General features: G+C 36.0%; 1 protein-coding gene across 1 annotated transcript in view; it reads left to right on the top strand.

The window, feature by feature from the left end:
* MMP16 (matrix metallopeptidase 16) overlaps positions 1-8671 on the top strand; it is a 158706-nt gene extending 150035 nt beyond the window's left edge. The window contains exons 9-10 of the mRNA XM_088537014.1: positions 2695-2810; positions 6948-8671. Of these exons, the coding sequence (XP_088393140.1) occupies positions 2695-2810; positions 6948-7282 (451 nt within the window). The 3' untranslated portion in view covers positions 7283-8671. The remainder of the gene's footprint in view (positions 1-2694; positions 2811-6947) is intronic.
* The last annotated feature ends 6481 nt before the right edge of the window (positions 8672-15152 follow it).

The following is a 15152-nucleotide window of genomic DNA, read 5'->3' as shown; positions in this document are numbered from 1 at the left end:
TGAACCATTTGAAATGCTCCATTAAAGATAGTTCTTCACAATAAATGCACAAAAGCAAAAGAGGAGACAGAAGATCATAGAAAACACATTTTGCACTCTATCATTTTTTCTTACCAAAATTCAGTAGTTTAGGACAAAATGATGACAGGCTTGCTGTGCTTCTTGACACATGGCCTTGTTTATGCCCCTGTCTGGCATAAGCAGCATTTTTTTTTCCTCTTTACAGCTTAAATGAGCATCTGTTTTCCTTTTTTTTTTTTTTTTTTTCTTTCTTTCAAAAAACTTCGTCATCCAGTGGTTTGGAGTATTGCTAAGTAAACAGGATTAGATGCAGGAAAGGAAACTTTTTAGGCAAATGTTTTCCAAATTATCTTTCTCCAAAGCCACAAAGTACATTTTTGTTTGTCTTACCTATTATCCTATCAGTCTCTGGTATGTCATATAGTGGGTGAAGCTAAAAGGACTCATATAATCATGGGGAAGTCTACTTGAGAACATGGGGCATGCTGAGGAGGACTGATCCAAGCTTCTTCCTACCTCCTAGACATGTTTATCCCAGCACAGATTGTAAAAAGGTAGTATCCCAAAAGTCCTTACATAAGTAGTAAAAGAAGGATCTCAACAAATGTGAAAAATTTGCAAGAGTGAAAGGTGAAAATGAGGAGACAAAGCATGAAGGGAAAAAAAGGGAGTACTGATAAAGAGGGCTCGAGGGAAACTGAGAAAAAAGAAATGCAGTTGCGGTTAGAAAATAGGAAATAGAATATTAAACTCAGAAAATAGTAAAAAGAAACAAAGTGAATCAGAAAGAGCAGGCAAATGTGGAAAGAAAAAATGTAAACTAAGACTGAAGAAATGCCAAGTCAAAAGATGTGTAAGGACTAGCTGTGATAATACTGATTTCAGTATTCTGAAATTTACTATTCTGCTATTACTATTATTTCTATATGTTGTTTTTTTTCTCCCTGTAAGCTCTGAAGGATGTTCCATTTCATTATGAGGAACATGGCTTGGACGGCTGGTGCATATGTTACTAGATTAAGAAATGAGGCTATACAAGTAATTTATTCATATGAAGGAAAAAATAAAAGCAAGTATTTTTATGTCACTTACTAGCAACTTTTAACCCACTTGAAATCTGACATTTTTACTTTCCCTGGCAGTTGAAAGTCAGAGAAACACCTCATAGGGAGAAATATGAAGTAGTTCAGTCCATTTAGTTTTCAAGGAGAAGATCAAGAGGTGACTTGATTAGAGTGTCTAAGTACCTTCATAGGGACAAATTACCATCCACTTAGGGACTCTTTAGTGTATCAGAAATGATCATAACAAGAATAGCTTTTAGATATGGTCAAACAAATTCAAATCAAAAATAGGGTCAAGTTTTTAGCAGTGACCACATTCTCAATTAGTGTGATAAATTCTCAATGTCATTGTGTATTGAAATGGAGAGTGGATGTTTCTTTAGAGGATCTTTCACATATGTAAAAATGAGTTCTAAAGACAATTCTCTAAGAAAAGTTTGCATTTCTTAATAGAATCTGTTCCAAAGGCTTTTTTAAAATAACTCTACAAAATGGAATAATGCTATATATGGGCTCTCAGAAATATATATAGGATTTTTTTCTCTCTTCATTAGATTTTATTAAGCTTCTCCGAAGTATAGCGCTCACAAATATTTACGTACACTGTACCAAGGGAATATATATTGTCTTATTCCTTCATCCTGTATATTCCCCATTCCTCCATCACTGTATTTCCTTAACAACCACAAGAATACACAAAAGCCATTGTTCCAACAGTTCATAGGAGGATATGTTTGATTTTTCTCATAAGGAGCAACTTTTCAATATTAGAGAGCAGACATTCAGAAATGCAACAAACATTCATGCTTATTTGTTTTAATCAAAGTACGCATAAAATAAGTAAATAAAAATTATCCGCTAAATTATTGGAGCCAATCTAAACATGAAATGACCATCCCAAATATGTATCAGTTACATACAGAGATATAGTATGATAATATTTAGGACCACGCAGCTTATAAAATATGTGCACAACAGTTCATTCATGTGAATAAGCATATAAAGAAAATATTAATATTTTCTATAAATGTAAATAAAAACAGTTATTTGTTTAAAATTCTCACAAGTTCAGGTTGCCTAGAATTTGTGTGTTGAAGCTTTTTAAACTGGAGGAGGGCAGACCGGCTCAGATGCACAGAATAATTTTGTATTACATCAAACCTAGTTAATTATAGTGAAATGAAGGACTACTGTAATGCATACACATAAGTAAGAAAGTTAAATTTCTGTGAGTATTTTGACTTGAATCCATTGTCATTTTTTGAGATTAAAAAATTAGCTGAAACATTTGTATACCTTTTATATTATGCCTCTGTGTTGCTGTGTAGAAGCCCTAGGAATCAGAATAGCTCTGAATATAACTGAGACGCTTGCTGATTTAGTTGTCAAAGTGGAAGAATCTTTTATCTTCTTTGTGATTGCATGAAACAGTCATTCAGGCATCATGCAGATTTAATTTATCATCTGATACTATCTCCAAGGGAAAAAAGTCAAATATTGCCATTTATGGCCACTGCATGTAGCAAATCCTAGAAGATTAAAAAAAATAGTTTACTCGTCTGCTTTCCTAAAAATGCTCTTCCCTATTTTTTATCTTCAAAAATATCAGGTACTGGAGGTACAGTGAAGAAATGAGATCCATGGACCCTGGTTATCCCAAACCCATCACAATCTGGAAAGGTATCCCAGAATCTCCTCAAGGAGCCTTTGTCCACAAAGAAAATGGTATGCAAAAACATCCCACTTTTAATGATTTAGAAGCACCCTTTATGTAAGATAGAGTGTTATAGGTGATAAGGTTAAGAAGAAGAGGAATTCTTGTTTTATGAGCAGAGGAAATATTTCCTGCTGTAGAGTTCACAGTTTTGAATATGGAAATGTTTGTTTGGTTGTATCATTAAACATGAAGAAAAACACAGGCTTTGAAATTTAATATAATAACCATAATTTCCATTACTTTTCTTTTTTTTTCTTAATTTTGCTCACTATTTTTGTACTCTGTTGGATTACAGTACTTCTTTAAAAAGTTCCCTACCCAGAGTTTATCTCTGTTTGAATTGCCAAAGTGCTGGCTGTTTATACTATTGCCTTCCTTCTGAACTAGAACAGAGAAGCAAGAGCTCCGATTATCTAAGCAGAAATGTCCTTGAGAATCTATGTAAACTGAAGATGTCATAAGTCCATGATGCAGAAATACAGATCACCAGCATCTTAGCATGCAGTTGCATTACCTGGACCAAGATGTAGCAGCCTAGAATCTCAGCAGGCTGCACCTCCAAATGAATGAGAGTAACCCAAACTCTTTCCTTTTAGGTGAATTAAATACTCTCAAGGGTTACCGCCCGGCTGCCAGCAGAGACCACAGTTGCATGGAGCTTGGCTCCCCTTGCTGTGGACAAAAATACAAATTTGCCACCACTTGCCATTGTTGAAAGAATTGTATACAGCATGTACAGCTAATTTATTAGTAGGTTTGGGGCTTGTTGCACTCACCTCAAACACTGCACATGCATATATTGCCATATTATTTTAATTTCATTTAGATAGGTAGATAAAATCCTTACATACATCTTGAATAGTCTTCTGTTGCATCGGTAACTTAACTAATTTAGCATGGATGTGTGGTTTTTTTTTTTTTTTTTTTTTAGAAAAAATGTTTAATTAATTTCTTGCTTTGTACCTGTTTCATCCCAAAACAGAAGCTCTCTCTGGATTCTGGCATTTTGGCTGTAGTACGGGGTTTTTTAATGCTGTTTTTGATTTGTTTTATTTTTAACAGGAAAATGGGTCAGGCAATATGACATTCTGTGTATATCACACTCAATAGCTGACTGTTGTTTATAAATATGCATATATATGTGGAAATGAGGCAAACATTATGTATACATGGATATACATAATGCATATAACCTCTGCTATTTTTCCTTCATTGCTTGTTAGGCATATTTATGAAGACTTACATTCAAATGATATTTAACATACATATATGGATATATATACAATTTTTTCATGTCTCGATTGGATTGCTCAGAATAAGGTGTCAGTACTGAGATCAAGTACGTGTATCTCTCATTACCCATGAAAATGTTCTTGCTAACACTCAGGCCACTGGGCATGAGATCTGCAGGAAGAAAAAACTCCTTCCTAAAGCAGAAAAGACTCAGTTATATTGAACGTATTTCACCTCTTTTTTTCCCTTCACTAGCTTTAATGGTCTTTCTAAGAGTCTGTGGAAGGAAGGGAGGACACTGCAGGGCCTCCTAGATAGGCTTCCAGGGCCCAGGGGCAGAAAGCAGGGCCAGGAATGATACTGTAACTTTCTCTAGAAGAACACTAAGAGGTGTTCCTTGAAATAATGAAGATGGATTGTGAGGTTTCTTTCACTATCCACAAACATTGGGATAATAATAATAATAATTATTATTATTATATTATATAAATATAAAATATATTATTATTATATTATATAATATATTTATTATTATTATTATTATTTGGTATTGCTGCCAGCATCCAGGTTCGTTCGGTTTCCCAGAAGAACAATCAGACATACATAACACCTTGCAAACCTCCTCTGCTGCTTTCTGCAATGTAGTCTTGTTCTAGTGCTGTGGCAGGAGCTCTTGGGAAGCAGCAAAGAATAAATAACTCCAGTTCACAGATGGAGAGCATCTTAGAAAGTCAGAAATTCTGCTGCAGTGAGGGGTCAGCAGGACAATTTTGGTGAGGAGAAAGGGGAAAGGTTGCCTACATGATAAGCCCATGGAGCGTTCTACCCTTCAGACGTGCTGCCAGTCCTAGCACGAGCTGCTCTTGCAGGTGTTAGGGACTGCTCAGCCCCTCTGCACTCTTTGGGTTTTTGGCATTGCTCACACAGTTCCCAACCTCCACAGAGCACCTGCCTAGCCTGGCTCCACTCTAAACACCTGGAGGAATCTCTGGATTGCTGTAGAACAAAGTCAGGCAGGTTAAAGGGAACCGCTTCCAAAGGTCAGCTCAAACCATCTGTCTGCAACAAGAAGCACTAAAAGTGCTCGGTGTCTGGCACTTCCCTTTCCTCACCTGGAGCAGCCCCTGTGCAGCTGCTGCTGGCCTCACTGTCCTGGGTCTCATCTCAGTAAAGTGACATTAAATTGCCCTCAGGGCTTTGTAGAGCAAAATGTGTTTTGACTGAAGATTCTGGTTCTTTGAGGATGCTATTTCTTGTACTTCTTCAGTCTTAATATTTTTCATTTGATATTTCAGTGTAATACCAAATGATACTAACTAAAGTCAGTATTCTGATTTATATGTACACCTGACATATACGTATCTATACATAATCTCTCTATATGTATTAGAACAGAGATATAGATATGTGAGAGATACATGCGTATATAATAGTTACCATATACATAACAGAATATAGGTGGAGACATGATTGTCAAAGCTGGAGTTCTTATTCAGAGTTGTTTCAGGCAGTGCTTTCTTATCTACATGTCGCTATGTGAAATACATAGATAGGGTACCTTGTGGCTCAAATACTGAAATTTTGCCCTTGATAATATTTTTCATTTAAACTGCAGATTTCTTTAAGGAACTCTCTATACTAATATTTTAAAACCGCATTGTATTTAAAAAAATATAGTCCTATGTTTCTTTTGTTCTTGTTAGAATAGAAAGCATTTTGTAACCAAATATCCTGTGCGTTCCTTTTTTTTTTTTTTTCAACCAGTGTTATACCTTTTTCTAGATCCACTGACACATTCTTTGACAATAAAACTGCAAGGGATTAAAAAAAGGAAAATAGCATCTATTCAGTAGAAAGGCAATTAGAATTATATAAATAGCTAATGTAGAAGTCCGTTCAAATATTCTAAATATTCTGAAGCATGCAGCACTAGCCTATGAAGAATTTTGTACATAGCTTGAGCTGGAAAAGAAATGTATTAACAAGTCCTCTTTTTTCTTTTTTTTTTTTTTTTGTAGAATTCAAAGACTCTAGCAGCTGTTTGAATATTGATTTTTAATATTGCCTCCAAATAGCCAGTAACTGATCTTTGCAGGAAGCATTGTCAAAATGACAAATAGTGCCTAATCAGTTTTAATTGGTATTAATATTAATAAAGCGGCCTTTAGCAGTGCGGGAAAAAAAAAGTGGAGGTCTATAAAGCAAACATAAGGCAAAACTCAGCTGTTTGCATTCCCCTCATAAACAGTCGGAAGAAGTACATTCATCCTGAAGGTTTATGTCATGCCAGAATAATGCCATTTTTCAGCTGATATAACACAGTAATGTAGGTTTTTGGAAGACAGGCGGTTTTTCTGCATTTAGGCGTGTTTGGTAATTACATTGAATTGCACCTGAATGATCAAGGACTAGTTTCCTGCAGAAAATTTGAACCTGGGTACACCTGTTTTCTCCTGGCAAAGGAAAATTTCCATCTAATTTCCTTCTTCCAAAGTAGGGCAGTAGATTGAGTGACGCTGAAGAGGGTTAGGTCTCATTCTTGGCTAGGATAGTGTTGCAGTTTGCTTCCTATATTCAAAGGGGTTGCGACGCTTCTCATTATCCCAAAATCTGACCTTACGGATTCTTGAGTTCTAAAGGTCTAGCTGGGTTTTCTAAGTGTTTTATATTGGATAAAACCAAACCCCCCAGAGTTCATATCCTCTGGAGTTTATTTTTGTAAGTGAGGAAAATAAAATCCTAGCTTATTCAAATAAGAAATTTAGGCTTTAAGATTTTCTGGAAACAGGAAAGAAGTGAATGTGCCCAGAAGATTTGAAAGGCCCATGAGTACTTTTGACTCTCATTGTCATAAAACAATTTTCTTTGCAAAATAATTATTGCTACAAAATAATTGCACTTTTCTTCCTCAGGCTTCACATATTTCTACAAAGGAAAAGAGTACTGGAAATTCAATAACCAGATGCTCAGGGTGGAACCTGGCTACCCCAGATCCATCCTCAAGGATTTTATGGGTTGTGATGGACCAACAGACCGAGACAAAGACCGACACAGCCCTCAAGATGACGTTGACATTGTCATCAAACTGGACAACACAGCCAGCACTGTGAAAGCCATAGCCATCGTCATCCCCTGCATCCTGGCCTTGTGCCTCCTCGTCTTGGTTTACACTGTGTTCCAGTTCAAAAGGAAAGGAACACCCCGCCACATACTGTACTGCAAACGCTCTATGCAAGAGTGGGTGTGATGTAGGGCTTTGGTTTTTCTTCTTTCCCTCCCAGGAGTTTGTGGTAACTTGAGGTTCAACACGAGAGCTGTTATGCAGTTTCCTAGCTAGGAGCGGGCATCTGTCAGTCTGAAACAAAGCTGATCTCTAAAACCCCGGGGGTTGCCTGTCCTGCACATGCGGGGCCACTCGCTCGGCTGGGAAGCTTCCATGATACACGGTATCTGCTGTTTCTTCAGTCCTTTGTCTTTCTTTGTCATTCGATTCTAGGCCTTTCCTCTGCACGCTCGGTACCCAATAAACTATCAGGATTAACTAATGAAGAGGAAAACAAACAAATAAAAATTCTCCAATGTTTCTACATTTGTCCCCTAAGGCCTGTTCCCCTTTGAAAAAAAATTTTTTGCTGAAAGTAAATTTTTTTAGAAAAAAACAACAACCCGCAGTGGAACTTTCAGGAAAGAGAGAAGACCCAAAACAGCTTTGTCTCCAAAGAGGATTGCTTTCTGTCTGCTATGGATAAAGTCCTATACTCCTGCTTCCAGTTTTGTCAGGTGGGAGAGCTGGATGACACGCAGGACTTCAGACTGTTCGGACAGCCATTTTCCAACAAACAAGGGGCCAAAATATCTGCAATATAGTAACAGCCTTAATGATACATTCATTTTGTGTTTTATACAGCTGCTCTGGGCTATGTCCTCAATGTTTTAAACTCATTTATATTCATTACTATATTCAAGTGGAACCTTTTTATTGGTTTGTTTGGTTTCTGGTTGGTTTTCCTGCATAATCTTTCCAAAATTATACCAAGCCAACCGCCCCAGGCCTACCCCAGGTCTGTCAGGAGCACTCATTCCAAAACATGGTAAAAAGCAGTGTGTCTCTGAAGCGGATTTCAATGAATTAAAGCAACAGTCATGCTACAGAGAAACTTGACGCTGGTATTTTATCGGTGTAACCCTTTGAGAACTATTGCATCAGTTTTCAGAGTCTGGTGGATGCTAATCTTTGTTGGCATTACATTACAGGATTGCATTTGGGAAAAACAGGTTTTAAAAGAAAATCAGATTTTTAAAGCAGATTTCCTATGACTGCAAGTGAGTATTTTAATGACTTGTATTAAAAAGCAATTGTAGCATACCAATAGAAAGCAAAATACGTTTACCAGGTACCTTCTGGTTAAATGAACCAAACTGATTTTAATAACTGCTGCCACTTACCAGGATTTTTTTTTCAAAACTGGCTACAGTTTTATAGCCTAGCCTTTTATCTTAGGCATATTGAATTTCTCTTTTAAACCATGTTGCATGATAATTCAATTTGCTTCTACAGAGGTAGAGTTACAGTTTCAAGGGAAAGCAAAAATGATGACTCTGATATTGCATGAATATACTCCAGTGTTTTATGCCATTGCATGTTCACCATAGTTCTCAAAGGGTGAGGCAGATCTCTGGCATTTAGCCCAACATTATATCACTGACAGAACCAAGGGACCACCAAAGCATTTGTCATTGTGCGTAATTTGTGCTAACAGCAGTATTGTCATGTTCATGTGACCTGCAGAGCAGGTTTGTATTGATATTTTTTTCCTAGAGAAAAGTCAGCAACTGACAGACCTCTTTATTGATTTTAGGAGCTGCTTCTTGCAGTGATAGGCTTTACAGTCACTGGGCTGTGAACTTACTAAAGATGGTCAGAGTGAATGCACCCCATGAGTCAGACACCTGGTTTTGTATGAAAGCCAGGATTTGAGGGGAGTAGCTTTCGAAACAATGAACAGCTTGCCTTCAACTTGATTATTGACCTGTTGACTGTCATTACTGAGTAAACATTGTCGTCTGTGAACAGCTTCACTGTCTGAATTTCCTTAAAGTGTACTGTCCTATGTCTTTGCTCTTTGACCTTTAACTTGCAAACTGGCACAAACTGAAGGGAATCTGGTGTTGCTAATCAAGTAAGATGGGTTTTATTTCTTGAAAGGCCTGATATATATTATCAAAAAAAAAATCTAAAGAAAGAATGTTGAATTGTTTGCTTAGAAAAGAAGTGGCAGAATCTAAAATATTTATGATAGACCTGTAGAAGGATATTTTGCTATGTATACATGCACACTCTAAAAATGAACTGCAGAAGTGAATTTTTATTTAACTTGAATAAAATTTTCAGTATAAAATTATCATTTCTACAAAAAAACTAGTTATTAAGGAAAAGATTATAGGAAAGTATTAAGATACTTGAAATGGCTAGTATTGGCTTTTACATAAAACAAGATTTTATACTACATTCAAACCAATTTCTTACTGATTTCTTAATCCACATAGCTGGATCATTTTTTAGAGAGTGTAGGTATATATAGATATATATTATGGTTATTATTATTTTGGTAATGAAATGATAGCTTGACTGCCTTGAATTTATATTTATATTGAGCATAGCATGAAAAATAGTATGCCTTTTTGTTCAGTTATATGATTTTATATTGATTTGAGGACTTATTTTATGAACATATGTGGCATGCTATAAAGCATTGCAAACTTAATTCTTAGAGCATAAACAGATATACGTATGTACGGCTAACAAAAATGAAGATTAGAAGATGATATAGTTTTACAGCAAATATGCAATGCAGGTGGCATTTTGGAGATGTTTTGTAGAGGTACTGCATAGTGTAGGTTAGAAGTGCACCAGTATCAGCATTATTTAGTAAATCCAATTCAGTTCTTGCTAAAATAGAGATTCATAATTAACTAACATAGGATATTTACTGCAGAACAGCTCATTTCGTGAACTGAGAATTCTATGCCTGTTTGTCCTATATTTTTAATGTATGTATGTGTGTGTATGCGTGTGTGTTTGTATATTTATACATTCACACAAATACACATACACATGCATGCATATTTTAATCCATGGAGATTTTTTTTTATTGTCAGCAAAGTGCTATAACTTATGTTCTACCACAGACAGAACAAAATGATTCATGTTACTGTTCTGATTTTGTCCCTTGGGTATTTGGTGGAAAGTACTAACACTACTACTTAATCTGCATTTGGTTTTCCTCTACAGTGGGAGAACTAACTTTATATAGTCTTTAAGGCAGAACAGCATTTTATCTGTTTTCTTATTTACTTGGAAATTTCACTTCAATTTCAAAATCTGTTTGGTGGCAACTTTGAATTTTGTGCAACTGTCTCCCTGAGAGTAATGAAGTGCTGAGCATGTTGACTGTTGTTCTTTGGTAAGGTAAAAAAAAAAATGTTTGTATTTGGAGAACTTTAATTATGCAGGAAGGTAAGTGTGATAAGTCTAGTGCTTGGTATATGATATATCATAGATACATGAATACATGATATGTTGATTCTTTATTTTATTTTACTTAAAAATGCATATATATTAAATACAGAGAGATGGAGAATAAAACAAATATATTGGCATGTTTATGTCATGCAAGGCAAGGTTGTGTCAGCATTTCTATTATATTCTCCTATTTTCAGTAGGTTGTAACACAGACATTAAAATTTGCTTTAGGCAAAAGATGCAGAGCCAATTGTATTCAGTCTGATTTCCAAGTACATGGCTGGCTTCAAATGATAGTAGTAGTTCAGTTTAAATTAGTGGTGTTGCTGAGTTTACTTTTGAAGTTAAACAAGTAAAAGATAGTTTTAAGAAAATGGTATTTAAAAAACAAATGTTCTATACCAGGGCCTATAATTATTAGCATCAAGGAAAAAAAAAAAGTGAAAATATTTTGCTTGAGTTCTGAAACGTGGGTTCCTGCTTATGTGCCGTAACCTTTTTCCTAAAGTTTTTTAATAAACATTTCCATATTACTATTGTCACAATTGTCACAATGCAAAAATGAATATGGATTGTTTTAACCAGTTGCAGTCTATCAATCAAGTGTATCTTCAGAGTATGATAGTCTGTATCGTGCAGCAAGCCAGAGTAGGTGGTAGCAGTGTTTTCTCTGGCCTTTTGATGTGTAAACCTGTGAAAAGGTTATTGACTGTAGACAGAAATTAACTTTTATCAAAAATTACATTTAAAGAAATTATGTAACTGTGTATTTACTGGATAGGCTGGGATGGAGAGACTCAAATGGCTCCAAAGGAGCCCTTTTAAGTCTCATAAATAAATGTAATACATATTTTATATCTTCCTATGAACTTTTGTTCTTCTTTGTTCAAAGAGGGGTGAAGGGAGGGGACAATTAGAGAAAATGACGTTTTAAGGCTGATTTTGTGCAATAAACTAATGTAAGCTAAAAGTTTCAAGCATAAAGGGCAGACTTGCACTCTCTCTTGACATTCACCTCCTCAAGCATTCAGCCAAGACTCCTGTGCCAAGAGCACAGGGGTTAAGAACAGAGGGTAAGCCTAATTTTGTATTTTCCACTTTCTTTAGCTTACTTCACAATTTTAAAGTCAGTTAAATGTGGCCTCTGGTACCAAATTATGTAGAAACAAATTCTGGCTTTTTGGTTAGGGAAAAAAGTGTTTAGGATAGAAAGCAGCAAGGGAATCATTGCCTTCCATTCCTGGTTCTTCACATCTGAACCATCAGTGGGGCAAACCATGGAAAAGGCATATAGCAAACTGAACACTGTGTGCTGCAGAAACTGTATTTTTAAGATAGTAGAAACCTAAGCTACTGAATCACTGGCAGCCTTGATTGAAGACAGAGTAAGATGACCAGGCTGAGGAGCAAGGAGGGGGTGGCAGAGTCCTGGCCCCAACTGGCTGTGGCCTATGTTGAAAGTGGCCCAAATTTTATCCCCTATCTGGAGGTGGCTGAAGCCACACATAGGGGCAGCAGAAGATGTGAAGGAGCCTTCATGGAACAGTATCTCCCAGACACCTTTTGCTGCTGCCGTGGCTGGGTTCGGACAGCTTTACTTCCAGAAGAGTAAGCAGATGGCTGTAGCACTATGAGCAGCAAAGGAAAACATTGCTATTATCAGTGAAAGGAGCAAATATCACTGGCCAGTAAGGGATTCAGATATGCTGTAAATCAAGTGGTATCGTGGATGAGCTGAGCAACAAACTATTATTGAATCCAGCGATATTGCCGTGGCTGATACACCAGTGCTGTGACATTAAGCACACTTTCTTAGCTCACAGTGCACAGATTGCCGACAAACAGAGTGGTAATCATAAGATCGTTTTAACATATGTCAGTTACAAAACCAGATACAAAAGAATCTTGTGTCATATTCTCATAAAGTAATCTCTCTGATTTATGTATGAAAATCAACACATTGTCTGCTAGTAGTCACATGATAAAGTATAATGTGTGTGTCCCATGTATTAAATTCATTCTTGTGACTTACCAGCTGACTCACAAAAAGACTTAGCTGGTAGAGAAGTATACTGTCAACAGTGTCATAGATGCAGAAAAAAATCTGGAAAGCATCAAAAGCAGGCCAAAAAAGCAGTTTTTTTAGATCTGTTCCATTGGACACCTGACGTAAGACTAGTTTCTAATGTTAGACAGCATAGATTCTGCATGATGTGAGGTTATTGGATGTGTGTAGATAACCAGAAAAGCTCACTATTAATCAGGAGTTCACATTTTGGAGGATCATCAGTATGTGACCACAGCAAGCATGTATTCCTAAAAGAAAATATATTTCAAAGTGTGTAAATTAGATATATACATGACTTGTTTCCCAATATACATACACTTTAGCATATCATCTAAAATTATAGTAATCTTAATTGCATTTGTAGTGCAACTGCCTATCATAACTTTAAGATATAGAAGATATACTTAAAATATATCAGTCCTATGGAAATACCTTTAATTACTGCTCTATTTCACCTAGGGTGTTGATCAAACAGATTTTAGAGGCAGATGAAACAAATTAAGAAGTACTGATGTAAACTAGTAAAGATTTTCTACACTTACCTGTTTATGCAGCATAATGCTAGTTGAGGTCACAGTAAAACTGCATTAACAAAGTAACAAATATCATAAATTTTTACCATATGCTGGCCATTTATGATGGCACAAAGCTTTCCAGATATATAGCTTGGTTTCTTCTGCTTCTATAGAATGGCAGTGTCTGCAGGTGGTGATCAAATTAACTATCATATAAGCCAAAGTTTTCTGTTTAGTGAGTGGTCATCTCTCTCCTACAAAATTGCATCACATCCTTTTCTTAGCTTCGTTCTTAATCTCCTTGGTCAGCACATGTTAATTCATAGTTTTTTAAAATCAGTTATTATTATTATTATTATTGCTGTTGCAGTAAAATATATACTGAACAATCAGTCCATTTTGCCACCTGATACTAATACAGGAATTAATCACTTTTATTCTGTCGTATGTCTGTGTCCAGAGTCATCCATTTGCTCATCCATCAGTCTCTGGGAAGGGAGATTAGCAACAGGGGACTGGAATCTGGTAATAACCCAAAGCACAGCACCTGTATAGCCCTTAACAGCAGCACAACAAAGTGGACAGGTTTTTTTGTGAAGTATTTTATCACTTACCTGCCAATAACAGCACAGTGTAATTCTGTCACTTAACATATGGCCAGATGGGTTCACCGCTTGCAAAGGGTAGTGTGTTAAATCAGAAAATAATGTTTCTACTCAACATTTCAATCTGGTTATGTTGGCATAGAATATTTTCCAATTTATACACATATTTCATAACGTACATTACTTCAAGCAAAGTCTACAGCTCAGTAGAAACTGACAATGCTTAGAATCAAAATGCAGTCACTGTGAACTCATTTATGAGGTGTGAACAATTTCTGATTTCCTTATGTTCATTTCATGACCTCAGGAAAAAAGAATGTAGGTTCATTTGTAATACAAAAATGATGGTTTATTAAAATTCTATTTGTCAATGTTCACAATTACATGATATTATGGCTCAGCAATCATTGTTATAGAACTGATATATTCCAGTCATGACAGCCCAATCCAATATTTAGGTATACGTTGAATCTAAATAGATGTATACCCTTTGCTTGGCTGTTGCCACAAAAATAAGAGAGTGTTCATATACTCTTTATATGTTATAGGGTCACCAAGTTGACATCAGTTGCAAGCAGTTGTGTTTTCTTGAATATGAGCAGAATGAGTGCATTAGAAAATGGTCCCTGTGATGATGTACAGTTTCAAATGAACATGGCAAACACAGCAAATCATGCTTGAAAGGCATAGTTATGGCTTGTGTTTACATAGCTGTCTTTTACCTCATATAATCAAGTGCTATAACTTCTGGTCATGCAAAGCCAAGTAGGTGTAACCTGTAAAAAACCTTTCAGGACAGTCATTTTGAATACTCACACAGCTCAGAAATACCTGAGACTGTTTTACCTGAGAAAACCTAATCTTGAGCAAGAGTCCAGTGCTGAAGAAATACACAGTGATGTGAATAATATATCCCCAGTTTTTACCCTATATAAAGTTTTTGATGAAACATGGTCAGCTAAGTCTAACATCCATCTTTAGGGCGTGTTTCCAGTACCAAGTAGTCATCTCTTGTCGATTCATGCTTACAAGTTTTGACTTGTAAAGTCATTTAGTATTGCTGTTTAATGGCATCTTGATAAAAAAAAAAAAAAAAATAGACCAAGGATTATGATTCCCTCTTGTTGTTGTACGAGATAGGTAGTCCATTATCTGCTATAGGTAAGCATTACTTTGAAGATGGTAGCCTTTAGCTCACAGTGGTGACAAATATAGGTGTCTGGATCCAATCTATCAAAATATTTCTCAGAGGAAAGTATTAAATTAGTAACGAGTTTTCCTTTCCACAAATTCTAAGCTCCACAGAAGAGTCCACTAGATCTTTTGATCAAAGACTGCTCAGTTGACATAAAATAATCACCATAAATATATTTCCATTTTTCACTTCTGGCAGGATGTAAGAAAAG

The sequence above is a fragment of the Tinamus guttatus genome, unplaced genomic scaffold (genome assembly GCF_059628265.1).
Source record: "Tinamus guttatus ecotype Peru unplaced genomic scaffold, ASM5962826v1 Tinamus_guttatus_pri_ptg000713l, whole genome shotgun sequence".
Taxonomy (NCBI): domain Eukaryota; kingdom Metazoa; phylum Chordata; class Aves; order Tinamiformes; family Tinamidae; genus Tinamus; species Tinamus guttatus.
Note: the sequence above shows the minus strand (reverse complement) of the source record. Positions and strands in the feature narration are given on the sequence as shown.